The following is a 27,753-nucleotide window of genomic DNA, read 5'->3' as shown; positions in this document are numbered from 1 at the left end:
CGTAAGACTAAGGATTATTTACAGACCGCCGTCATATAGCTGGAATATTACAGAGTGTGGAGTTAAACAACAAACAAACAAATCTAATAAAGAAAACATCAGGGCTTATATGAAGAGCTGAAACACTGCAGACCTGACCTTCTGTTGTCGACGTTGGTGTTGCTGCAGGTGACGGGGGAGTTATCGAGACAGTGAGGACAAAGCGTGACGCTGAAGGAACTCGAGACTCCCTGGCAAAGACTCTGTATGAGCGACTGTTTGGATGGATCATTCGCAAGATCAACCAGGCCCTCCACGCCAGTTATAGCACGTAAAATATATATACTTAATATTCCTTACGTTGTATGCATGCCAATCTTGATCAACCAGTGATCATGTCAATACTGTTACAGTACATGTGAAGACTGCCTCCGTGGAAGAGCGTCCGCCCGGAGCGCGGAAGATCAGGGGTTAATCTCCCCCGCGTGATGCAAAAAGACTTTAAAAGATGGTACTTGTTGTTACCCTGTCTGACGCTAAAACAAAGACTGGTCGGCCCGGAGTCAGTGTACTGTGTCTGGGTGGGGTATTCGTGTCAATCTGTGGCATGGCATGGTGTCTAGCACTAGCACTTTAAAATCGGCACACACACACACACACACACACACACACACACACACACACACACACACACACACACACACACACACACACACACACACACATGCATGCGCGTCCATATATAAGAACTAATCTTGAACACGACGTTAAACCCCATTTCACTTCATCTCACCAGGTACGTGTAACGCTCCACTGCAGTAGTAATATAGTGATAAATTAAAGCAAGTCGTTTATACCATTCGCATTCATTTGTTGCATTATAGCAATGTATAAGACTTATTATGTTGCATATATCGATGTTAAGATTTCTTTCATCAATAAATGTAATCAGTGTACATCAGTTACAATAAAAGAACAGTTTCTAACTACCCACAAATTAGACCGAAAACTGTACAGCCGTGTACAAACGATACACATGTCAAGGGTAGGTAATGTATTTATCATCAAGGTATTTGTATTGGCCTCTGAAGAAGGAAGAAGTTATCTGCATCTTCAATGACGATTGGACAGGGAATTGATACTGTTTCGATGAGTGACAGCTCAACTATTCTGTATCTTCAGTGACAGCAGGGCAGGGAGCATTGGTATCCTGGACATTTGTGGCTTCGAGTGTCTGAAGGAGAACAGCTTTGAACAGATGTGTATCAATCTCGTCAATGAGAAGATGCAGGGCTTCATGAATGAGCAGATCTTCAGGCGAGAGCAAGAGATCTATCGGAATGAGGGCGTGGCCGGAGACTGTTTGGACATACAGTACACAAACAATGACCACATCATTGAGGCGTTTATGGTAGGCCTCTTTGTGCAATATCTCTCTTCTAGTTTTGAATCTTCAGTGGTACATTTTACTATTCCGGATAACACATTTTCAGATAAACGTATCCTGGGTACGGATTAATGTCTCCATGGAGATACATGGACGTCCACACAATAATCGTCCAATGATTCCAAGTAAAGGAGGTTTGACTGGGTGTCACCACTGTATATTGTCCACTGATGCCATAAATCGTAGCTTTAGGAACACATACAGGAATACCAATTTAGGAATTTGACTGCAGTCCAACCCGACTAAGATGCCCCAGTTTAAAAAACAATACATTTGTACAATCATGGCATTGAGAAAATGACATAAATTATTCACCGTTTCATCCGTTGTATATCATGATAGTCGTCTCCTTCAAATAATTACGAAATAACTATCAATCTAAGAAATAGTTTTTTGTGTCGGGTTTCCATACACCAAATGGGCAATACAGGGGCAGATAACGCAGATTGGTCACCGACATGATCTTCTCTGACTATGAAGCCGTATACGTTCTTACCATACTGCCTTATGGCACATATTAATGTCCACCTTATGGTTTACAGGAGAAAGGGATACTGCATCTGATTGATGAGGACACGCAATTGAAGCAGGCTACAGAAGAAACGCTGCTTCTCAAACTGACGCAGAAATTTAAAGGCAGCAACGTTTTCAGAAAACCTCCTGGAAACGATCTCACGTTCATCATCAAGCATTTTGCAAGAGAGGTAAAATTTGTTTCTTGGCTTTAGAGACGTCTGTTTCTCATTGTGTCGTCCTTCATGTATGTCTCAAAGCCTGTATTGGCATTGATATTGTACATTGGGGCCTCTAGTCCTGGCGTCAGAACCTCACGGGGCACCAATACTATGTACAGAGCGTGGTACCAATACATATGGTTCAACCAAATGGAAGCAATGATTTCAAGTATATACGAGTAATTAGACATTAAACATGGCACCATCTTTCATATGTTTTGCTCTGAAAAAGTATATTTCCAAATTTGACGCATCGCCAAAAATGTTGTCCAATGTAATTACCCTATTCGACATAATAAGCGCTCTTAAATTTAGAAATAGGGGTCTCTTAATCGATTATTATTTTGGTGAAAAACAGTTGGAGTTGAGAGATCGTAAATTTCGAGGTTTATGTTGACAGCCTTAAATGTTTATATACGACAGATATATTTTTCCAGAATTTCATTTCCCCTGATTAAGGATGCATATAACACACGTATTATACACGAATAAATAAGTCTTGTTTACATTGATCAATCTGAAAGGGTGCTAATTGGGATTGTTAACTAGCCAATATATTAACAAATATCGCCATGGGCGTTTATTAGAGCGGGGTGCTTATTACGTCGAATACGGTAGTTGTCAACTGAACAAGTGCCCTGATTTTGTATGACTGTGTGTGTGACGGGTGCCACCGATGGAGCAGGATACCTTGAATCTTCACCATTTGATAGTGATTCATAAACACATGCTCATGATATGGTCGGAATTGTACAATCGACTTTGCTTTTGGCAGAAATGTCTTATGAATATGGAAAGGGTTTTAGCGCTTTTATTTACAGTTGCCATAGTTATGGACAGGCCATTTGATATTGGGGAGTTGGGGTGGTGAAGTGAGGTGCTGGGATTTGAGAATTAGTATTGTTCCTTCACTATGGGCTAACATATATGCATGTGATTACAATGGCCAGGTGAGCTATGGCGTGAGGGGTTTCTTGGAGAAGAACCGAGACGCCCTGAGTCAGGAGATGGTGGACTGTATGGCAAGCAGTTCCAATGACATGGTGTCGGATCTCTTCAGGGTGAAGAAAGGAGACACAGGAAGTATATCAGAGTATGTGTGTCATCTTAAACTCCGGTGTCCATGGAATTACTGACATTATGTCATTATGGTATTCCTTGATTGCGAGATCGATATGCATGAATATATCTGGGTTTACATTCAAACAAAAAGAACAAAGTGGGTAGAATTGACGAATCAATGATGCTAGGCCTGCCAATATGCCAGGGTCTTATTCACATATAACCTCAGACCTTACCCTTGGGGATTCGGGTAAGTAGTCATATAGCTGGAATCTTGCTGAGTGCGGCGTAAACAAGAAACATGCAAACAAATTAAATCCGTGGCTTGTACGGATGTCAGATAAATCCTTTGTCGATTTTCGTAGCAACTGTGCTAACGTCGTATTGTATATATGTTATTAGGGCTATGGAATTGTAAACAGGTTATTAGGGCTATGTTATTGTAAACATGTTATTAGGGGTATGTTATTGTTTACATGTTATTATGGCGATGTTATTGTATACAGGTTATTATGGCCATGTTATTGTATACATGTTATTAGGGCTATGTTATTGTATACATGTTATTATAGCTATGTTATTGTATACAGGTTATTATTGCTATGTTATTGTTTTTAAGCTCGCAGTACAACTTCCGGACAACAGGTCGGCCAAAGATGAAGAAACCGAAACAGCACAGAGAAAGTTTCACTCGCAGTGTCGTCAGGGAACTCAGAAGAACTCACACACAAAGGTAATGATAATAATAATAATAATAATAGTAATAATAATAATAATAGTAAAATCAATGCCCTCGCGGATTCGCAGCCACTGTAATTACTCCAAGATGGGGGAGATATGTGACCGAATGTAGTGAAATGAATACCACAACACCAACACCTATATAGACCAAGTCCTTCGTAAATACCACATCTATCGTTGACCTGGGGAAAGTATCACTAACAGTTTTCGTTAAATCATACGTTCGTATTAAGTTCATATGTACGCCTTTTACCCAACATATATGGAGGATTCAATTGACATAGCGCCTTGTATTATACACTTTGTTAGACATGTCCCTGAATCACAGCTTTGGGGTGTTGCGAAATTGATGCAATCCTTCAAAGTAAATTAGAGACATGGCGTTTGAACTCTCACCGTTTCCTAAAGCCATGGTTAGCTTGCACCTGACTATACAAGCAAACAAGTTGTAGTCTAATGAATGATGCAAGGACCTTTTGTTTGTGAATATGACTTTCTGAGTTTGGTTTTCATTTCAAGATTCGGGAAACTAATGGTTGGTGACGAACGTTACCGACACCAGGACGCGTGCACTGTTATTGGATATGTGAAGGTACTACTCTAACTTTCATGATAGGGGATAATGGTTATATAGAGAATACATAGTCTTAGTTGGCAAACCTGGAATCATAATCAGAGCAAATTCGAACCAGTGATCACAGGTTCCTGGCACGCCTAAGGGACGCTACTCCACAAAGCGAATTGTGGCGCCTTAGAGAACTGGCCCACCCTTGGACGTGAGCATACAGTGAACGTGTCATGTTCATATTGGTGGAACTTTATATGTCACTTAATGTGACGCTCATATATTTACTGTACTGATGCTTCTGTCAAAGAATATTAATAATAAAGCTTTTTAGTTGTTCTTTTAAATATTAGAACGCTACATGATCAGATTTCTTTATGTGTGATATTCTAAATTAACGTCTCCATTTATTGTCCACTCTGAACAGAATTCCATGAAGGAGTTGATTGAGCTGATGAAAATATCCCAAACAACATTTGTCAGGTACGTTCAATATAAGACATACAGTGAAACTCCGTTGAGGCCAGGTTCACACTGTGCCGATTATGTCTCCCGTTTGAGCATTCGTGACCAACTCGTGTTATTCCGGGACAAGCCTCAGGTTACGGAAAGGGGCGAATGCCGTTTGAGATCAGACAGCGCTACGACACGAAAAGTTAAAAATTCGGATTACTATCCTCAATGATCTGGAATGTCCAATCATTGTCTGAACGCAGGCATATACGTTCGTAACAGAGTCCTACGGATCAGGAAAGGTCGGCCAAGCACTCCCGACAGTATGGTGCGTCCCCATATTTTGTCTAGTCGGATTACAATCGTGACTATGTCATGACAGATTCTGATGTATCGGATCAAAATCGTAACAATGTCCTGTGTTGTCTGGACGGTGTCCTGTGAATCGGGACGCAGTCGTGATGAACGGGCATAAATTGTTCATTGCTGTCTCTTGTCGATTGAGTCCAGATTGCGTCCAGATCTTGCCGAATGCGAATCGTCTTTATCGGTTCACTGTCGGGTCACTGTCTGATTTCTGACGGATCGCATTCGGTAGAATCGACACGACGTCGGGACAGATTCGGTCGTTTTTTTACCATGCGGAAGATACAAATCGGATCAGATTCGGATTGAGAACGGAACATTCGGGACGAATTCGGCTGGAAACAACGGAATCGGGACGACGCTTCCTGAACAATATCTGATTGTCTGTGAATTTACCGCCACGAATCAAAGGATCTTGATCTGTCTTTAGGCAATATTTTATCAGGAATGGTCCTATCAAGGACGGCAGTAAAAATCCTGAATGTGTGACTGAGCCCTAAGCCGGAAGGTAGCGTTCCCCTTGAAATCTTACGGATTAACCCATTTCAAGATAACAATATATACAAAGTAATGATAAAATGCATGTACTTACAATAACGTACGACAATACGTAATGTGTGTGTGTGTGTGTGTGTGTGTGTGTGTGTGTGTGTGTGTGTGTGTGTGTGTGTGTGTGTGTGTGTGTGTGTGTGTGTGTGTGTGTGTGTGTGTGTGTGTGTGTGTTCATTCAAGGTTTGCTCATTCCTAAAACAAGAAGGCAATCGGTGTGTCATAAATATCTTTTGGGGGGAGTGTTATGCAACCTTTCTAATACTTATATTAAAAACAACATGTTCAAATACACAGTTAAATAGAGTATAATAATCAACATGGTCTTAAACAGCGAATATATGAACCAACACAAAAACAGATTGATAATGATATATATTTTTCTCTTTTCAATACGTCCTTTCAGATGCATCAAACCGAACACACAACGTGCCCCGGGCAAATTTGAGGAGGCGTTGGTTCTAGAACAGTTAAAATACAATGGTATAGCAGAGGTGGCTCGCATCAGGAAGCAAGGCTGGCCCGTCAGGAGATCCTATAAAGAACTTGCAGAAAGGTAAAGCATATTAACAAGACACAAACATAATTATTCATTTTGAAGACGGCCCATACATAATTGACTCTTGACCAGACAAACCAGTGATTAACATCATGAGCATCCATCTACGCAATTGAGATACAATGACATGCACTCGACAACGTCACCGAACATGACCACCTGAAAAATTTACATCCGCCGGAGGTCTTTAAGAACCTAATTCTTAACCGGATGCAACATTCATTAAGAGCAGATAGAGAAAATGATACTGTTCTTCGTTTGAGGCTGCAATGTATTTGTTAAAAATCAGTCAGCAATTGATTCAACCATTATTAAGCGGTCTCTATAAAATAGAATCTGGCACTATGCACATCGTCCCACAACCTCGAGGTACAGCCAAGTTACGAACTAAACCATCCGATCTATTTTGTCTCATTTTACTAAAATCTTTGGTTCGAGATCTGGAAACGGACTCCCTACGGGATATTTTGGCACGCCGTGCGTTGTTCTTGTATCCAAAGGTTCAAAGCTTTATTGGTGTGATTTCTAAGATGGAACGCGAAGGTTAACCCAGGAATCTGTTCGTACAGAATTAAGTTGTGAATCCGTCAATAACTGCACAAGGTCAATGAGTAATCACAATGCAATGGGTAAAGTATGTGACAGCAGCAATATGTCCACACACAAAGGAACAGAACCTTTCACTCCAATGTCTTGTAAGAGGCACATGGTCCATTATAGAATTCGCAAACAGCGTTGGAAGCTGGCAGTAAGTTGGTGTACCAACGCGCTTTTCAAGCACTTGTCTCTCTCTTATATTGGTACTGTCGGCCTTCGAGAAACTGTCACATCAAGAAACTTCTCAAATAGAGGTAACTCTAACTTACTACCTGCCGAGATGATCACTACAAAAATATCTAGAAATACGAGCACTCGACATTTTAAGAGTGGCTTAGCCATCCGCTGGGAGGACCATTACCACTCATAAACTTAGAATAATCCCTACTGTCAGATAACAATTTGTAAAATATCGTGTATCTCGATGGCGATACAAAAGACAACCATTACCGTATTTGTCTTTCAGATTTTCAACTAAATCTGGAAAAGCTGACAGCGCCATGAACCCGAAGGCAACATCACAGGCCATATTGAGAGAAGCTCGAATACCCTCTTGTGACTATGCCTGTGGAAGGGACACGGTAAGACATCGAATACAGTAAGGGGCTACATCAAGTTGATCTGTAAACGTGCTGGTTTTACTTCCTCGAGAATACATATTTAATCATATTTTAATCAATGAAATGATCGTGTCTAGGTGTTCATGAAGACCGATGTCTTGGACAAACTCAAAAAGAGTCTTAAACAGAGAGAAGAAGAAGAGGAACGAAAGTCTCAGGAGGGGTTTACAAAATTGGTAAGAATTAATGTTAAGTCTATTCAACCTCTGAATACTTTAGAGGTGAACCTGCAAATGATTAAGAGTGAGGGCGGTTCAGGCGTTTAGGCGATATGTAAATAATCGAATCTTGAACAGACCTACTAGTGGTTGAATTCACACACACTCGGGAACTTTAGCAAGGATGTACATTGTAACCATCCGATTTTCACTTCATTTCATGGTGAGGTGAGGTAAGGCGAGGCGAGGTGAGGTGAGGTGAGGTGAGGTGAGGTGAGGTGAGGTGAAATGGGCTTTATTAACGTTTCATTCAAGATTGGCGCCCTTATTTAGCGACGTGAATGCGTGTGTTTGTGTGTTTGATTGTGTGTGTTTGATTTTGTGTGTGTGTGTGTTTGTGTGCGTGCGTGCGTGCGTGCGTGCGTGTGTGTGTGTGTTAATTCCGCTACCGGGTATCGAACCCACGACCTTTCGCGCTCCGGGCAGACACTCTTTCCACTAGACCACGGGGGCGGTCCTCATTTCCCTGTAGAGTGCTGGGGACACAATCCACACACGGTTGATACGTCACAGAACTTGAAATTTTAGGTCTTGATAAACGATTGTGTATGTAAATATTTATTGTCGATTCACACACTGCTTGGAGCTATTCATGTTGGTAATGGCAATTGACGTTATTACTGTGATATAGCAGCTATTCATAAATGAGTGAGTGAGTGAGTATGGTTTTACGCCTTTTTAGCAATATTCCAGCAATATCAAGGCATGGGAAACCAGAAATGGGCTTCACACATTGTACCTATGTCGGGAATCGAACCCGGGTCTTCGGCGTGACGAGCGAACACTTAAACCACTAGGCTACCCCACCGCCCCTGTTCATAAATGAAAATTATTGGTAATGATTAACTTGAAAAAAAAATGTCTTTTACCAGATCTCCGATCATTTAAGTCCGTCTTTGTCTACCATTGGGGAGGATGAAGATCGAAGTGACACCCCTCGGTCTGACAGTACACAGTCCACGTTTGTACTGGTTGGCTCGGAGGCTGGGTCTCCGCCTTGTACCCCCGCGCCCACAACGTGTCCCCAGGGTGGAACCAGCAGACCGTCCACTCCGAACCATAAACCCCCACAGTCTGCAGCTGCTTCAGGTAACACTCAACAAGGCACGAATAGGCCTCCAAAATCCGCAGCTTCTTCAAATCCAACTCAACATGGTACTGAGAGACATTCAACGTCTGCAGATTCAGATTCTAGAAGTGCAGCTCGAGACACGAAATCTGAAACTTCAGCCTCGGACGCCAAGCAATTTGGGACATCTCGGGCTAATGCATCAGCTGGGAAAACAAATGACAAAGACGAAGTGGAGTGAGTTTGCTGTACCAGAACCTATGTGTACTTATTACATGTCTATGGAATACTAGCAGAGACAATGTCACGTTGTCGCCCTTACGACAACGCAACAATGTTTCTCCTAGGATTCCTTGTTTTCTGGACAATAATCTGGTCATTGACACTGAAATTTCGTTTCGTTGAGGAAACTTAGGTCCTAACATCTGCCAACAAAATCGTGTCGGTTTTGGGAAAGCACCATGGCTCGTGATACAAAATAATCTCTTTTAAAACATCTTTCATAGCGTGAACACCCTAAGATGTATTCTGCCACCGATTCACACCATGCCTCAAATGCGAGTGCTGGACTGTGATGATATGGATGGTCTCACTCTGATAGACAAAAGTGTAATTTCATAAATAAATGGAACCAACTGAATCACGAGCTGTCTTAAAGTTAGTCATTGTTAGTCATAACATTTGATATATGTTATTTCTGTTTTCCAGTTTTTGGGACGTATTTCGGACTGTTGACACGGAAGTAGTTAGAAAGGATGCTTACGACGAGATGACCTTAAAGGTCATCAAATGCACAGTTTACATCCTGCTATTCCTGATCCTTCTTTGCGCATGCGTGGCACAGAGAGTTGGTCTGATGGTGCTACTCTCCAACATTCCAGCAGCTTCCTCCACAACAAGCACCACCAGGCAGGCAAGGAGTGGACTTCATGTTTTAAATATAAAAGCCTTCTGTTACATTTTCGCAATATACATGTATAATTCAGTTTGAAAAGAACCCTTGTTTTCCATACCAAAACGATTACCTTAAAATGGAAACATGAACTTTTTACACGTCACACTTCTGAGGCTATTTAGAGAGTCCCAGGAAACAAATAAATTAAACCATATTCCTTCTTTTTATGACCGTATTTTTATTCACGTACTAGATGTAAATATAGTACTAGATGTAAATATAGTTTGAACAACATTATTGATGTCTTAATGTCACCCACAGGTCCACATACAGTAAACTACGATTAAAACCAACTCTAAGGAACCCCTAATTTAATTCTTCACAACCGTACTTCGTTGTGTGCATATATACAGCATATAAACAGAAAATGGACGGTACCGAAAACCAGTTCCATATAAGTGTGTTCGTTATATACGTAGTTTACTGTACTTATATTGATTAGTTTCCTTAAACTAGACGTATGTTGTCTTTTGTGTTTTCAGGGTGGATATAGTATGAGGTCGACCTACATTCAGACAGCCCACTACTTCTACCTGACCATAGCAATGTGTATTCCTTACATGCTTACCTCCTTGGTGTCGTTCCTTAAATGGCTTTTTGGATCCTCTCCAACTCCTGGCGTCCTAACGTGGATCACGGTAGGAACATGTCCATAACAAATTGAACAAACACGTTGATTGTTTCAGTTTAGTACTAGATTATATAAAGTTATTTTAAATAGTTCTTAACATCATCACACTTATATGTCAGTCGGTAGCCATGCCAGAGAAAAGATTTATATTTCAGGATTTGAATCAGAATACATATTTATCTTCATATTTCCCCTTTGCAAATATTGAAGTATTGATGCGATATTTAGTGTTTATTGATAATTTAGACTGTTTTTAACTGTTTCAGATTCTGCTTTTTGAGACCATCCACTCCATAGGACTGTGTGCCCTTGTCTTCTGGATCCTACCCAAGTATGACGTTATATCTGGCGCACTTCTCCTCAGCGCAACCAACATTGTGCCGTCCCTTCTACTGATTACCTGTTCCGGAAACGTGTACGGGGATTCCAAAGTAAAGGTTGTCTTGAAGAAGAGTTTTGATGTATTTGCGTTGATCTGTCAAGCTTCAGTAGTCCTGTTGCTCTTCCCCTTCATAGATCCAACACAGCGCCTGGCAAATCCAGAAGACAAAGCTGTTTTGGTGATCGGGGTTTTGTTCACCTCCATCAAATGCTGGGAGACATTTGTAGATGGTCATATTGGCCATCTTAATTCCCAGGGTTTGCCAGACAGCGGCAACTACAACAACCGCTTCATGAACAAAATACTGAAGATCCGCTTTGAACTGCAAGAAGGAAGGAGCAGCGTGTCGATGGTGGCGGGAGTGTGGAAGGTCATCATGACTGTTGCGGCAGTTTACTTGGTGATGTATTTGAAGGGGGTCGATCTCAAGAACACTGACAAGGTATTGTTTGTGTTCACGGAATTACTCGAAGATACCACCATGCTGTCTTCCTTGTTAGCAGTGACTATTGGTGGCTTTGTAGCGTACTATGCAGCGTACACAGCCTGTAAGTTGCAGATGCAGATAATGTCCTTCGCTGTACCAATCGTCGTTTCCATCCTCGTTACACTGGGGATTTGGGCTGGTGACTGTCATCACAATGATACTGGTTTCATCCAACACATAGCCATATACAGAGAAAAGTGTGACGTCTCACAAAATGTCTACTATGTAGGAATATCATGGTTTATGTCACTGCTGTGGATCTCTCGACATATTTGGCTTCCAATGCAAGGTCGTCTGGAGGATTTTGAAAGGTAACGCTATGGATTGTTGTTTTTGTAAGAGAAAAGGTACGGTTCGGGCAGAGCATGCCGTTAGAGACGACTAACTGGTCGGAATGTCAGGCGCGTTGACATGACTAATTGGTGTTATCCTGTTCCGATGAAGTAGATCACTGCTCATGCTATCAGTCACTGGCCCAGACAGGCCGCCATAATTCTGTCGATGGTAGCGGCGTTTTAAACATCATACTCTGATTCAGTATGAGTTAACTCCTTGAATAATCTAACATTCCCGGAGTGCCGTACACTCCTGTATATCTCTCCTTATACATCAATAACATGTAGCGAGTGTAAATAGTTTCTATATTTCTTTCCAGATTGTTCATCAACCCATTTTATTGTGGGATACTGACGTGCGAAAACCTTGTCCTGAACCGTCGTCGTCACAACGAAACTGTCACCTATTCCTGCGATGGACCTGACGATCAGCAAGAGCACTTCTTCATAGTCAAGCCCAGAGGCGTCAAGCAGTCTAACTCTTCAACACAAGATGCAACCAGTGCAGAGATTCCCTTCATATACGCATGCGCAACTATGTGGCACGAGACCAAGATAGAAATGACCCAGCTACTGAAATCTTTGTTCAGGTAGTTGCATATGTTAAGAGTGCGTGAGTTGGGGTTAAGCCACTTTGACCATTATTGCAGTCACATCGTTGCATGTTAGAAAGGGAGATACGAGCATGTGTAGGGTGCTGACAAAATTAGAATCATAATCGGTGCGAATCAGGAATTCGAACTCACGATCATCGAATTCTGGGAATGCTACTAATTACGAATTTTGAAGAATAACATCTTCCTTCTCAGCCATATTTGTACTGAAGGTATAGTTGCATATACGTGAGTATATTTAGAACCTGATTTCAGTCTATGAGGGTTGGTGGTCGCTGATACTATTCCACGTTCATTGTATCCCCAGGCTGGACAAAGAACAGGCGTTGAGAGAGCAATGTGCAGTTCTTCGTAATACAGTAGACGTGAGAGATAGGTTCAACTATCAGGGTAAGCGTCATCAGTACTGAGATCCCTCCACCCAGAAGATAAAAAGGTTGACAATGTCATAAGAAACGAAACGACAAAGATTTAAATCCGACGCCATCATTGCGATGTCATATATATGCCGCGCGATCAATTCCAAATTTAATCTAGCGTAATCAAATCTCTAGGTAACGTAGCTCTTAATTGAAAACACAGTATATTTATTTTATTGTTTTAAATTATGTCCATTCAATCCATTAGACTCTGAAACGCGAGCTCTTTCTCTAATGCACTTAGTGTGACAGAACAAGAGACTACAAACATGCAAATCTGTCGGCCCAATCGTTGTTGTATGAAGACTAACCCGTGGGGATTCCGGGTAATATTATAAGGGTAACGCTATTTTACAGGGTATTATCATTTGTAGCTATAGAAGCCCGGGGTCTTCCATTAACTGCCTGACGAAGGTGAGCTGTTGAAAAGATCGAGGGCTTCTGCAAATGATAATGCCCTGAAAATAGCGTTACTGTTATTTTGATAAAATGGACAGAATTTGTTATCAAATAAAAAGAAACAATATCAGTATAGAAACATTTACTGCAATCGACACGAATGTCACTCACCCACTTTTACAATTATGGAAATGTCATAGAACCAGATGATGTCACTATTGAACATGACGTCACCGATCCCTATCCCTTTTACGTCACCTAACAACGATAATGGCCCATCGTCAAGCAATATGAGGGTATATTTAAAGTAACAGTGGGCCGTTTATTTCTGATAACATCAGGGCGGTTTAATGATAATTCTATCCAACTATAATATCGATCCCCGTCAATCTATGATTGTCGCAGGAGGCGACTAAATGGATCGGGTGGCCAAGCATGGTGACCTGGTTGATATCATGTCATCGTATCCCAATTGCGTGGCTCGATGCTCATGATGTCTATTGGGTTGTTTGGCCTAGGCTCCATTATTTACAGACCGCTGTCATACAGAACGCCGTCATAGAGCTGGAATATTGCTGAGGGCGTCGTTAAACAACAACAACAACAACAACAAAAACAACAAAAGAATAAGGGGAGTTCTTTACGCAATGCCATGTGTCATCATACCCTATCGATATGGATAATTGTCACAACCATAAGTAGCTTAGTGGCGTGGTGAATTTGATGTATTGATGATGTTCCATTGCGTGAATCAGTCCCTCTGCTATATACTCGTTAGTGTTACGACTTAAAATACTGCCTCTTTTGAGACATATATTTTCAATTGTTTTAACATTTTTGTTTTAGCTCACATATTTTTTGACGATTCTCTGGAAATTAACGACGATGACAAATGGCAGGCTAACGTGTTTGTAAGAACGTTGATGAAGGTCATGAGTCAGGCATGCAGGTATGACTTTTAATCATATGTAGAATTATGTTGCTTCTGTCTGAGGTTTGACCCAAACAATGTTGACGTGTGTCAGTCACTGGATTGTCTGGTCCAAACACGATTATTAACAGGCCGACGTCATAAGCTGGAATATTGCGGCGGCGTTAAGCGACAGTGAGTGAGTGAATTTGGTTTTACGCCGCTTTTAGCAATATTCCAGCAATATCACAGCGGGGGACACCAGAAATGGGCTTCACTCATTGTACCCATGTCGGGAATCGAACACGGGTCTTCAGCGTTACGAGCGAATGCTGTAACCACTAGGCCACCCGACCGCCCCCGTTAAACAACAAGCAAAATAATACGTGGAAGTCGTGTGTGAGTGTGATAAGTACGTACCTTTACCAAGTTGGAGATTTGTTACACCTGTGGCATATTAGTTTGATTTAATAGCATAATCATTTATTATTTCATTTTTTAAATTTGAGAACACATTTTTGTCATAATTCCTTTTTACTTGAACATTGCGTCCAACTTTTTCATAATGTCCCAGCTTTAGTGTTCACCTAGGAATTAATGGATACCCGGTAGGATGTTTAACAATGTGACTGTCTATCTTCCAGAGCCTCAAATGCGGCTTGGGTTGTATATTGCACAGGGAGCTGAGAATGAAATTCGAGTGCACACCGATCCATTAAATGGAGTGCCAATGGTTTTGCATTTAAGCATACACGAGTATTGACTTTAGTGCCAAATGAAAAGGAGTGTTATTATATTATTATTATTATTATTATTATTATTATTATTATTATTATTATTATTATTGTTGTTGTTGTTGTTGTTGTCATCATCATCATCATGCCATTATTATTGAATTATGAAATTGTTGTCCCCTAGCGCTGTTCACCAGACGTACATGCATCTGCATGCTCCCTGCAAAGTAATCACTCCGTACGGGGCCCAGCTGATCTGGGAGATGCCTGGCGGGAATCTGTTGTATGTCCACATCAAGGATAAAAACAAGATTCGGCACAGGAAGCGATGGTCACAGGTAATTACTAGCCATTGTTAACGGTGAGGGCTTCGGCCTAGCTTGCCACTTATCTAAAGGGATATATACATTGACGCTGAACGACCAAGTGTCATAATCGGGTGTACCTAAGCGTGCACATTAGCAAAGGGTCATGAAAACTGTGAGAGATCTCTTCTCAGCGCCCGAGACTACTTGACCAAACATTCCAAAAAGAAAACAGGCTATTTTCCATTTTTAACAATTATATGAAAAATGATCAGCTACATTCTAAGGGCTACATTTTTACATGTACGAGAAGACGTTTTGTACGATGATTGTGTCTATTTGAATGTCTTACCATAAGCAAAATGTTGCTGATTTAAGGAATCAACATATAAAAACTGGAGTCGGACATCTGGCACATGGGTAACCTGAAGATGTTGATCACACAGAGATGCTGATCATTGTTGTAGGTGATGTACATGTACTACTTGCTGGGGTATCAGATACTGAAAGATTCTGCTCAAGACATCGTTAAACAAATCAACCCTGAAACACCAGTGGACAAGAAGCACGTCAGCGAAATGATTGACTTGGACACGAAAAGAAAGGTAAATACGATTAACTCATAGATTCAGGATTCCGTTATGCTTAAGAGGTATGCCAGAGCCGTATGTAATATTTGACAGCGCAGTCTTGATATATATGTTTTTCATTTGGCACACAGTTCCCCAGGTTTATATCCTCGTATGTATATGTATTGTGAATTGCTAACGGAATTCTAAACGACAGCGCCAGAATTACTCTGAAAAAAAATTAGTGCTGAAACTTATATGTATGGATCATTGGATGTCAGTACGTAGGTAGGTAAGTCTACAGGTAGTACTCGCCATCAACACCATTGTCATTAAAGAAATAAAAGCCGTGTTAATATTCACTGTAAAGGTCGTAGTATTGAATAGTAATCGGGATCATGTTGACAAGTTACCTGTCATATTCAGTAAATTCCTCTGAATCTGTTCCGTATTGTTAACCAAGCCTTTCGTGGTGGAACCTTGATTTTAAGCAAAACTCACAAGTGTGTGCTAGTTTTGATCAATATTGTTATCATTTTCAGAGCAAAAACACGTATGTCCTGGCTCTAGATGGCGACACTGACTTCAGCCCCGGGTCGGTCAGAGTTCTGCTAGACAAGATGTCGAACGAGAAAGTTGGAGCAGTTTGTGGCAGAATCCATCCTATCGGTTCAGGTGTGCCAACTAATAAAGTAAAACATGTTTCAGATTATAAATCTAAAGATGTATCACGTCGCTATTTTATCTCAAAGATCATACATGACTCGAGATCATTCACAGAATCAGTACATAGTAATCTATATCTTTTCTCTGCAGGGCCTCTTGTTTGGTACCAGAAATTTGAATATGCTATTGGTCACTGGCTACAGAAATCGACTGAGCATGTCCTAGGTTGTGTCCTCTGTAGTCCTGGGTGCTTCTCCCTCTTCAGAGCCTCGGCTCTAATGGATGACAACATCATGAGGACATACACAACACTACCAACCAAACCTGGACACTTCCTGCAATATGACCAAGGTATCAATACGTTAAACATAGACCCATTTCACAAAGAACGTATTCATGATCAGCTTGAAAGCATCATTTTTCAGAATATGTAATAATGGTTTCCTTGTCCCAGGTGAAGACCGATGGTTGTGCACGCTGCTGCTCCAGCAGGGGTACCGAGTGGACTATGCAGCTGCCGCTGATGCCTACACGTACGCCCCAGAAGGATTCAATGAGTTCTTCAACCAGAGAAGACGCTGGACTCCGTCCACCCTGGCCAATATCATGGACCTATTGTCATCATCTGAAGTAACTGTCGCTCACAACTCCAACATCAGCTACCTGTACATAGCATACCAGATGGCGATGATGGCAGGGACCGTCTTGGGACCAGGCACTGTCATCATGATGATTGCCGGAGCCATTGAAGCAGTTTTCGCGCCTGGATTGATATATGCTTATTTGATGTCCTTGCTCATTCCAACCATCTTCACAATCGCTTGCTTTACCACCTCTACCAAGATTCAGCTTACTCTTGCAGCAATATTTAGTGCAATCTATGCCTTCATTATGATGGCTGTCATTGCTGGCACTGTCGTGATTGCCTTCCAGAAAAGCTTTCTCCACCCAAGTGTCCTCTTTACCACCATTCTCTCTGTCTTGTACATCTTGTCTGGGCTGCTCCATTGGAAAGAAATAAGTTGTCTACCTCATGGGTTTCTGTACTTCCTGTGTATCCCCTCCGGGTATCTTTTACTGTTTATATATTCACTTTGCAATCTGAACATTGTATCCTGGGGAACTCGGGAAATACCCAGGAGGAAAACAAAGCAAGAATTGGCGGCTGAAAAAGAAACCGAAGAGAAGAAAAAGAACGAGAAGAAGAAAGATGGTTTGTTTGCACGTCTATTCTTTAGTTCAACCTATATCCAAGAACTCAAACAACTATTCGAGGGGCTAAAACCTAACCTACTATCATCTAACACAGACAAGCAGGACGATGTTGTGACACTTCTGAGACAAATGAATGATAATATCGCTAAACTGTTAGATCAGTCAACAGGAAAACAACCTCAAAGTCAATCGTCTCATGCAAGTGTTGCCAGGTGCTTGAATGAGCCTGATACAGAAATACCCGCCTCTACCGAAGAGCCGGCACCAACAGAAGACGAACCTGAGACAGACTATTACAGGGGTAATCACTGGGCTCATGATCCGACACTTGGAAATGGACCAGTTCTGACACTAATCGGCAAAGAAAAGGACTTCTGGAATGTTTTAATTGAGAAGTATTTAAAACCAATAGAAAAGGATCCTCAAAAAGAAACAAGGAACAAGGCTGACTTAATCGAGCTGAGAAATGACGTGTGTTTTCTGATGGTGATGATGAATGCTCTCTGGATGGCTATCAACTTTATGTTCCAGCTTCGTGAGGCTGCCACTTTTACAATTGAGTACAACCTGAATGGGGAAGTCGTTCCATTAAAGATTGATATCCTAGGACTTCTCTTCATCATCTTCTTCACTGTTCTCATCTTGATCCAGTTCTGCGGGATGTTGTTCCATCGCTGGGAAACGTTCCTACATCTCATATCAATGGCGTCCCTTAAGGGTACAGTTGATGAAGCTGTCAAATTTGATAAACAAACCCATCAACTAATGGAGAAATTGGAAGAAACAACAGAACTTACAACTGAGTGTGACGCGGATCAGGAACACATCTACCTCAGACTGAGAGACGTAGTTACAGGTGGTATAACTGCCAGGACGTTGGCCACCACAAGAAGACTTAATATGTCAATGACTGCAACACGTCTCAACGGCAATCGTGATCTCACATCGACAGTTCTGGAAGATTTAGGAACATCCCAATATACACGCCCTCGGAAATATACGGCAGGACAGAATGCGAACAGAAGGGATACTGGCCAAAATATGTTGCGACATCGGTACTCTAGTAAGATGTACGATTATGTGGTTGCAGAGGCAAAGAGAGGTAACCGTATTGCTGGGGCTTATGTTCCTGCGGGGGATAATGATGACGATGTTCCAAACGTTGATACATCCTTGCCAGGTACGATGGGAAGAGCGTTCGCTAAAAAGATGATGTATTTAAAACGAAAGTCAATACATAGAGCGGAAACAAGTCTGCAAATGTCTGAATTATGATCAGCTATGTTCGACAACCAGGAGGTGCATGAACAACGCTGTAGATGAAAGGGGACATTCGGCAAATTGTACTGATGGTGTTATGAGGGAATGTGTCCCAATGGATGTTCGAATAACTGAACCATCAACTAGTTTTACTTTATATGTATTAGTTTAAGGCTGAGGCAGCCATTGAGTGTAAAATACAACTTTTCAAAATAGACTCCTGAAAGTGATCAACCATGTTTGTAAAACGATTAGTGGTTCTAAAAAGGCTCCTTTGTACGTTTGCAAATGGCTGTGTGATACCAAATGGTATTCAACGTTGCCCTTCAGTATTGAATGTCTGAACATGTTGCGTCCTCTTAATTATTATGTTTTAGCCATAAAATTACCTGATTAGAATTTTCTTACAATAATAACTTGTTTCACTACCCTAGCTATTTGCAAAACAGTTTAGAATTTATATCTGACATTATCCTCAGCATAAATGCACCTACAAAGGTAAAGACAGATCGTCTTTGGTATTTAATGTAACCAGGGAGAGTGATGTAGTTGTATTGAGTAGGATACCATTTCGTATATTGTAGGTTTAAATGACAACACATTGAATTTCACTGGCATCAGATATCTCAAGAGTAAAAATGATAAAAATGTTTTCAAAAATTGTCCTGCCTATTTCATATTTTGTCAGAATTTCGTTTGAATGGTTTCTAATTTATATTGTACTTATTTCTCATTACAAGCGGCAAAGTGTTCAAGAGATATTTATGTGTTCTTCTATTTACGTATTTATTATGAAGTATCTACATAGCAGAGGCTTATGCATACAGTATTTGAGAAATGTGAAGAAAGTGCAGAAGTGCAGCTTATGATGTGACAGGAAAACCACACGCAATTTCCTCAAATGTTATTGTCCTTTTAACTTGTTTCTTGAACATTGTGTATATAGCGTATGATCTCTTCAAATACGTTTTTTTAATTATGTATTGTAATTTGTAATTTTAGTTTAATTAGCTGCACTTAGTTTTCTCTACTTTATTCCTTAACCAAGTAATTCATAAACACGTGCTTATGGTGTTGTCAGAATAGTACAATGGGTTCTTCTAGTAGAGAGTTCCTATGACTATGGACATGCTTTTGTCACTAATGTACATGTTGCAATTGAGTACTTTGGAAGTTGCAAACATACATGCTTGACGAGAAACTCTTTATGAGTGTCCCATGTTCATTATAAAATGGTAATTCATGAACATTAAAGTGTCAAGATGTTCGTAATGGAACAAATGATGGTAAACGTTGTTTCATATTTTATATAATCATGTTGAATTACAAAAAAATAAAAAAGCAGTTTAACGGCATACAACCATGTGCACGTCCCTTAAGAACGAGAATATGTTTCTTCTGAAAATGGATTCCGTTTCATGTACGTTTATTGGTTTCTTCAACATTCTATAGTTACAGTTCTATGTTTGTTTGCCATCGTTGTTTGTAAAATGTTATTTCTTTGATCAAATGTAGTTTTACCTCAGTTAATGTTGAAATTTATATATGAATTTGTACCTGTCAAAATTGCATATTGTTGGGGGTTAATATAGATTGTCTGTAACACAGTTGATTGTATACTGGTCTATGTTAATAGCTAGCTTGCTTCTTGGATTGGTAATTCGTCAACAGCAAGGTGTGATCCCTTACCGAAACAGATGCCCAAGGTGCCTGTGTTGTCGTCAAGAGGCTAGTATAGACAGCTCGAACCACAGGAATCTGTTTTGGGCGCCTGCATCCTACTTTTCACACAAGTTCTTGTCTCAAGGTTATTTTGCTTCTCATATATAATTGGAGAAGGAACATGACTTGAGGCGTTCATTCTTTTGTTAACGAAATAGATAAAATACGAGTGATTCATTGGCATTTGATAGGTTAACCAAGCAAAGAAATTATTTATGTTTCCATAAACCGAAAAGGAGTTAGGTCACGCCCACTAACTGACTACTGCTTTCTGATTGGCTGATACTAGAATGGGCGGGGCTTGTGCTGCATTTTTCGCTGAATAATGTCACTGATTATGTATTTTTGTTTACGGGTTGTTTTTGTGTTAATGATCAAATACACAAGCTGTAAAAGCTCCTGTTGTTGGCGTATTTTTTAAAATGATTTACTAGCTTTTGAATCAATATATGCGCACCCGTATACAAAGAGGATATTTGTCTGAAGGAGCAGACATCCAGGATGGTCTTGCAGTGAGTCACAGGTCACCACTCGTCCCAACGGTCGCCGTCGTGTGATGACAATTCTTCCAGTGCCCTTGTCGCTCGCACATATTAGTAACCACCACGATACACGTGTCATATCAGTTGCTGAAATAGACAGAGCAAAACGTTTCTGTTCATACCTTTGGGATGAAAAAATCTCTGAGTATTGTCGTTACCGCCATTGTATGTGAAGACGTGACGATCAACTTTGTTAAAAAGAATTCCACGCTATTTACACACTGTGAAATGTAATCTTAAGAATATGTTAATCAAATTGATTCAATTCTTGACAAAAAATACACAAAATATTTCTGGTTTGATACTATACTCTTCTTCACTGCGTATATACAGTGAAACCCGGTTAATCCTGACATTCTCGTTCCTAGTTTGTCCAACTTAACAAATATCGTTAATTATTCATTGGAATAACGGAAGTTTACTTTATGAAAGGGTGTCCGGGGGTAACGGGGGTCTCCTGCACCGCAGGATGTTCCTACTAACAGGGGTTTACTATATGACAAAGTGTAAGGCCGGAAGTTTACTGTTTGACAGGGTGACCCAACAAATGCAGTTTACGGTATGACAGGGTGTTCCAACTAACGGGGATCTTCTGCATGACAGGGACCTCTTACTTACAGGGGTTAACTGAATGACAAAGTGTCTGAACGGGTATTAACTTGTTTGACAGAGTGTTCCAACTAACGGGGTTGGCTTGTAAGACAGGGTGTTCCAACTAACGGGGTTTGCTGTAAGACAAGATGTTCCAACTAACGGGGTTTACTGTTCGACAGTGTGTCCCAACTAACGGGATATACGGTACGGCAGGGTATTCCCACTTACGGGGTTTGCTGAATGTCAAATGAGATATTCCTTAAAGAATAATAATCTTCTTTCTAGATACATCTTTCACACTACATATGCAGAGTACATGATTCTACAGTCAATGAGTTTTAGCAGGACAAATAGATAGGCGAATTCATCGGACCCTCACAGCACAAGGCAGTAAAATAATTTCCTGTGAAAATTTGGCTCCGCACCCTTCGATCGGTCCTGGCGTTACAATACGGTGTTTCCTCTGTACAAGCAACTTATAGCTCTCTGCTTCTTCTATCTGAAAAGGAAACGGTAGGATACATTCCACGGAAAAGTTGCATGTGCATGTATGTCACGTTTCAATGTTTCGCGAAAGGAGCGATGGGGAAGCTTAGGCCCAGCTTCACAAAGCGACCGTAGCAGTGACACCGTCGTAACAGCCTTACTTAAACATTACGTAGTCGTGGAGCTACGGTCGCTTTGGGAAATAGGCCCCTGGTGGGTAAAGCGTTGGCTTTACGCCGAATGACTGGGTTCGATTCCGCATATAGGTATAATGGATGATCTTAATGCCATCTCATAAGTAACTGTTACTAAATGCTGTCGCTTTGTCTTTGTGAAAGGAATGAACTGTACATGTTCAAAAAGTAGTCCATATCAATGAAGCGTTTTTTAGCAGGGATTTAAGTCATTGTTAGCAATGTTCCATCAATATTACGACGAGAGAGACGTGAATTGGGCTTTACACATTTGGTAAATAGAACCCGGGCCTACGACGTGACGATCGAACATGTTAACCACTATAGGTTACACCCGCGAACATCCGGGTTAGAATAGGTGTTCAGCCATACACATGAATGCACGCCGCTATGCAAGTTTGTTTTTAAATCGTAAACGTGACGCTCAACCCAATTCACCTCTGATGAAGCATTTGTATTCCATTGTTACGTACCGCTGCATTGATGTACTCCTCAACTCCCGTGTTGTTGATGATGCTGGTTTCGTAATATCTACATCCTAGCACCTTGGCCATAGCCGCCCCTTCATCATACGACACCGTCTCCTAACAAGTCTCCCTCAGATCTGCAAATATAGTCATTGCCACTGATCTGATTCCACCAAGACGATGCCAATATGTGTATTTTAGATACAACCAAATCGATGATTGATCACTATTCATGTCTATCAGTTCCAGTTTTTCCACTGAAAAACACAGTAACATCACCTCAGCATTTGGGTAGGCCAATGGTCGCAGGCGGTCATACTCATCCTGTTGGCGAACTGAAAAGACACGATATGTAAGTAATTGTCTCAGTATAGAGGATGCATTAAGGACGAGGCTGTCCTGCGTCCGTAGAATGAGTGAATGAGTTGGGTTAAACGCCTCTTTGAACAGAGTTACAGCGTGCCAGCTTGATGTTGAAGGAAAAATGGGCGTGATGCAGGTTTTAGAAGATTGCCATTTTGGTGAAACCCATGAGCACGGGTATGGTGCTGACAAACCTAGAAGGGAAAAACTACATTTGAACCCGGTATCACAGGTTTTTGGTATGACCTAGGTACGCATCTCTGCATAGCGAAAACATGCTTGTGAAACACTTCTAAATTCTACAATTATTACCCCTGATCCTGTTTCTCGTAGGTTGATGGTGTAGAGTCTGCCATTCTTTGTGATTGTCTTATTCTTCATTTGTCCCATCTTCAGCAGATCGCAAGGCAGATATCCCAGAACGTGGAACGACCCCAGACTGGATTTTCCCACAAACTTGTCCCCCACAAGCACCATCCTCACGCACACCGGTCGGTCCTTCGACATTGTGTCACTGTGTCTGGGAACAACCAGCACACAGTAATCATTTAAACTTATGTTTTTTAAAACTTTTAGTAATAAAAGGCTTCAGCGGACTGACAAACAGTTCTCTTTCACAATAACAGAGTTCAGAATGTGCCACAGGGAAGTAACACCAATTTATGTATTAAAAATATATGATATCAAAGCACACCTTCACCTGATGAAGGAGGAAGAAAATAGCTCTGAAACGTCGTGACAAAGAATAAACGAAGTTTTATCCATAAGTGTCATGTATTCATCATTATTCGTTGATGTAAAAATGTAAAACACATTTTAACTCAGGACCCGTTCCACAAAGTAATAAAGCGTTAAGATGATCGTAACTCCCATACTATATCCTAGATTTATGGCAGTCGTAGCACTACGAAGGCATGGCCCAGGATCCAGTTCGACATATGGATCTTAGCGCTAAGATGATAGTAACTCCCTTACCTTAACATGGACTTACGTCAGTCGTGGCGCTAATATCGCTTTGTGAACAGAGCAAATCAGGGCCCTGTATGTCATTGCGGCATTTCGGATCACATGGAAAGGAGCATGCTACAACCTTACGATGAACCACACCGCCGTTATATCGATTATTCACATCGCATAGAAGTAAACAATGATGCAGTGCCTTGAATGTTCCTTGCCACAAAATGCCAGCTACAAATGAAGTTCGTCTTAGCAAAGCAATGGGATGAAAGGATTGATATATATACAGTACTAATTGGTTGTTTTTTTGGAATGTTTGATGTGATAGTTTGATAAGGTAGTGTACGGTTCCGTTTAACTTGCAACGTTGTGGTGTGATTACTTCCGGTTTAGATTTGAAGTATTATGAAAGCTTTCAACCCAACATCTTGAATATAATCATTCAACCATATTTTTAAGGCTAATAATAGACAATTGTGTTAAAAAGTTGCATGATATACCATCTTCCCAAGACAAGGGAGTTAACTGACTGTAAAAGTCCAGTTTCTACCCTTGAAGAACTAGCCTGAATTTTCCAGGTTTCACCGTAGCGCCACCAGTGGCTATTACGAGTTATGTCCCTTCTATGTCCCTCCTCTTGACCGATCAGATTCCAACTCTCCTATCATTTACACTTGCGTCAAACAAAATGGCAGAGCCCAATCAATACGATCTGAGATTATCAAGATCTATTTTTATTGTAATACAATGGGTCTTACCTCGCGAAGAGCATGTAATCACGTGAACAGCTTGATTAAAACATGAAAAGATTTGGAAAATATCTTTCGATGCCCAGTTGACGGTGCACATCATTTGCAAATCCTGCAGTTACGCGATTTTGATTGGATTACGCATAGACTCGTTAGTCCAGCCAAAATAAAATTCCATAATTCCAGTCTAGACTGGTCGTTTTCAGTCAGTTAACTCCCTTGCCTCGGGAAGATGATGATATACAGACCGTATATGACGAAGAAATAAACCACATGCAACTGAAACCCACAGTGAAAACGGTATGGATACGTTAAAAACAGTGAGCAACTTGGATCAATACTGTTGTCAACTTTGCACACTGACCAAACACCATATATGTAATAATGAAGACAAACAATGACAAGGCTCTACTACAAAACCCTTTGTTTTACCGGACACCGGTGGGGCATTATACGTTCACCTTACTTTCTGATAGTAGGGGGCACGGGTGGCTCAGTCGTCTAAGGCGCCGCGATTCGCTGTGCAGAGTTGCGTCCCTTGGGCACGCCAGAAACCTATGCTTGTGGGTTCGAATCCCGGTTCGCCCCAATTATGTTTCTAGGTTTGTCAGCACCATACCCGTAATCGTGGGTTTCACCGAAGTGGTTATACGTCTGAGACCTGCATCACTTCGGGCTTTCCTCCCACATCAAGCTGACACGCCGTGATATAACTGAAATACTGTTAAAAGCGGCGTTAAAACCCAACTCACTCACTCACTCTGATAGTGATTTATAAATACATGCTCATGATATAGTCGGGATCGTACAGTCGACCCTACCTTCAGCAGATATTTCTGGTGAATATGGAAAGGTTATTGTTGTTTTAAATTTAGTTAATTATTTAACAAAATTATAATTTATTGAAGCCTGGTATTTATACTTGTTGAACAATCTGTTGAAATACCCGTGTGACGAGTGAGAAGGATTGTTGAGCAGGCGTTAAGTGCTTCACTGAGTTGACACCGCATGAGAACTTGACCTAAATTCATATAGCTCTTTTGTTTTTTATAGCTTATATACTTGTCCTTGGACTCAGCCCGATAAGCACACTCTCCGCACAAAAGTGCTACGTGATATACAGCCAAGGGGGGTAATCGTTCTTACCGACATGGCGGTTTGTCAAAAGATATAGCGTCGGGAAATGTAGCGAAACAACACAAACGATTTTACCCTGAATAAATATATTTAAGAAATGGTACACATTAAACAGAACATAACTATATATGCAAAATCGTTTTTTATATCAGTAACTACATGAAAAATGTCAATTTTAAATAAACCAATATACTTTCATTTATAACTGTGTATTTTAAAAGACCAAGCTAAATTTAACCATCACACAGCTAAAGGAGCTCCATGGATTTACCCCGCAGGGTATAATAATTGCATGGATTCCAAGCCTCTACCGCGGTGGCGTGATAAGTGGCTACTTTCTTTATCCTGGTAATCGAGTCTGGACCAGACAATCCAGTGATTGATATCATGAGCATCGATCCACGCAATTGGGATCGATGACATGCGTCAACCAAGTCAGCGAGCCTGACCACCCGATCCCGTTAGTCGCCTTTTACGACAAGCATAGTCACCTTTTACGGCAAGCATGGGTTGCTGAAGACCTGTTCTAACCCGGATCTTCACGTGTCTGGAGATTAAGTCCAAACAGCATTAGGCAGATGTCATGTTCAGTTTACACGAGACCGTATCGGTGTACTTGACCCTCGTCTTGTCCGCATCACCGGAAACTCATATTTCCGTTTCCTGTTCCTGCGCACAGCTATGTGTATTATCGTAGTGGTTGTGGCTGTTGTTGTAACAGTAGCATTATTATAATTCTTACTAAAGGCTGTGGTCCAAGAGATGTGTGTCCCTTTATATCCCGTGTAGAAGAACAATACCCCGATAATGTTCTCCGACAAATACAGTCGGGTGGCCCAATCGTATAAAGCGCCACAGAAGGCAGAGCTACGTCCCTTGGGCACGCCAGAAAGCTATGGTCGTGGGTTCTAATCCCGTTTCGTCCCGATTATGTTTCTAGGTTTGTCAGCACCATACCCGTGCTCGAGGGTTTCACAAAACTTGTAAACGTCTAAGAACGCGAACTGTTCTCATTATATTTGTTTGTTAGTTGTTTAACGCCGCAGCGATGTCTTGCAAATAATCGAGTCTGGGCCAGATAATCCAGTAATTGACGCAATTGGGATACGATGACATGCATCAACCAAGTCAGCGAGTCTGACCACCTGCCATAACTACAATTACGACATTTTACCAACAAAAACATCTCAATGTAAATTATCAGGTTTATTACGAACATACATATAGGTACTTAAAACCCGAAAGAAATTGTCATGACAAAGCAGTCGTGGATAACACGTTGATATTTTGGGCATGTCAAAGGCAAAGATGATATTTGATAATCCACCCACGTTATCCTTGCGCATGTTGAGCATCTTTAACCAAAACACGCATAATACAGGCTAACATCACATACACGTACGCGCATACAGGCCCACATCACATGCACTCACACTCATACAGGCACACTTCACATGCACTCACACTCATACAGGCACACTTCACATGCACTCACACTCATACAGGCACACTTCACATGCACTCACACCCATACAGGCACACTTCACATGCACTCACACTCATACAGGCACACTTCACATGCACTCACACCCATACAGGCACACTTCACATGCACTCACACTCATACAGGCACACTTCACATGCACTCACACTCATACAGGCACACTTCACATGCACTCACACTCATACAGGCACACTTCAC

The 27,753-nt window shown here is 41.1% G+C and overlaps 1 protein-coding gene and 1 pseudogene across 1 annotated transcript in view; one reads left to right on the top strand and one right to left on the bottom strand.

Annotated features, from left to right (window-relative positions):
* The window catches only part of LOC139463593 (chitin synthase chs-1-like), a 38,901-nt gene extending 17,988 nt beyond the window's left edge, over positions 1 to 20,913 (top strand). Inside the window, exons 11-32 of the mRNA XM_071244864.1 lie at positions 169 to 310; positions 1,162 to 1,390; positions 1,969 to 2,130; positions 3,111 to 3,253; positions 3,842 to 3,955; positions 4,483 to 4,555; positions 4,956 to 5,011; positions 6,303 to 6,452; positions 7,519 to 7,633; positions 7,750 to 7,848; positions 8,763 to 9,196; positions 9,668 to 9,872; positions 10,397 to 10,552; positions 10,812 to 11,725; positions 12,070 to 12,339; positions 12,671 to 12,753; positions 14,028 to 14,130; positions 15,010 to 15,163; positions 15,598 to 15,735; positions 16,242 to 16,374; positions 16,516 to 16,716; positions 16,820 to 20,913. Of these exons, the coding sequence (XP_071100965.1) occupies positions 169 to 310; positions 1,162 to 1,390; positions 1,969 to 2,130; positions 3,111 to 3,253; positions 3,842 to 3,955; positions 4,483 to 4,555; positions 4,956 to 5,011; positions 6,303 to 6,452; positions 7,519 to 7,633; positions 7,750 to 7,848; positions 8,763 to 9,196; positions 9,668 to 9,872; positions 10,397 to 10,552; positions 10,812 to 11,725; positions 12,070 to 12,339; positions 12,671 to 12,753; positions 14,028 to 14,130; positions 15,010 to 15,163; positions 15,598 to 15,735; positions 16,242 to 16,374; positions 16,516 to 16,716; positions 16,820 to 18,855 (6,110 nt within the window). The 3' untranslated portion in view covers positions 18,856 to 20,913. The remainder of the gene's footprint in view (positions 1 to 168; positions 311 to 1,161; positions 1,391 to 1,968; positions 2,131 to 3,110; positions 3,254 to 3,841; positions 3,956 to 4,482; positions 4,556 to 4,955; positions 5,012 to 6,302; positions 6,453 to 7,518; positions 7,634 to 7,749; positions 7,849 to 8,762; positions 9,197 to 9,667; positions 9,873 to 10,396; positions 10,553 to 10,811; positions 11,726 to 12,069; positions 12,340 to 12,670; positions 12,754 to 14,027; positions 14,131 to 15,009; positions 15,164 to 15,597; positions 15,736 to 16,241; positions 16,375 to 16,515; positions 16,717 to 16,819) is intronic.
* Positions 20,914 to 22,062: 1,149 nt separating this feature from the next.
* On the bottom strand, positions 22,063 to 23,715 carry LOC139463592 (rho-related protein racF2-like; annotated as a pseudogene).
* Positions 23,716 to 27,753: the final 4,038 nt, after the last annotated feature.

The sequence above is a fragment of the Haliotis cracherodii genome, unplaced genomic scaffold, assembly GCF_022045235.1.
Source record: "Haliotis cracherodii isolate W230 unplaced genomic scaffold, xgHalCrac1.p SCAF_16, whole genome shotgun sequence".
Lineage (NCBI taxonomy): Eukaryota > Metazoa > Mollusca > Gastropoda > Lepetellida > Haliotidae > Haliotis > Haliotis cracherodii.
This window is presented reverse-complemented; position numbering and strand designations above follow the sequence as displayed.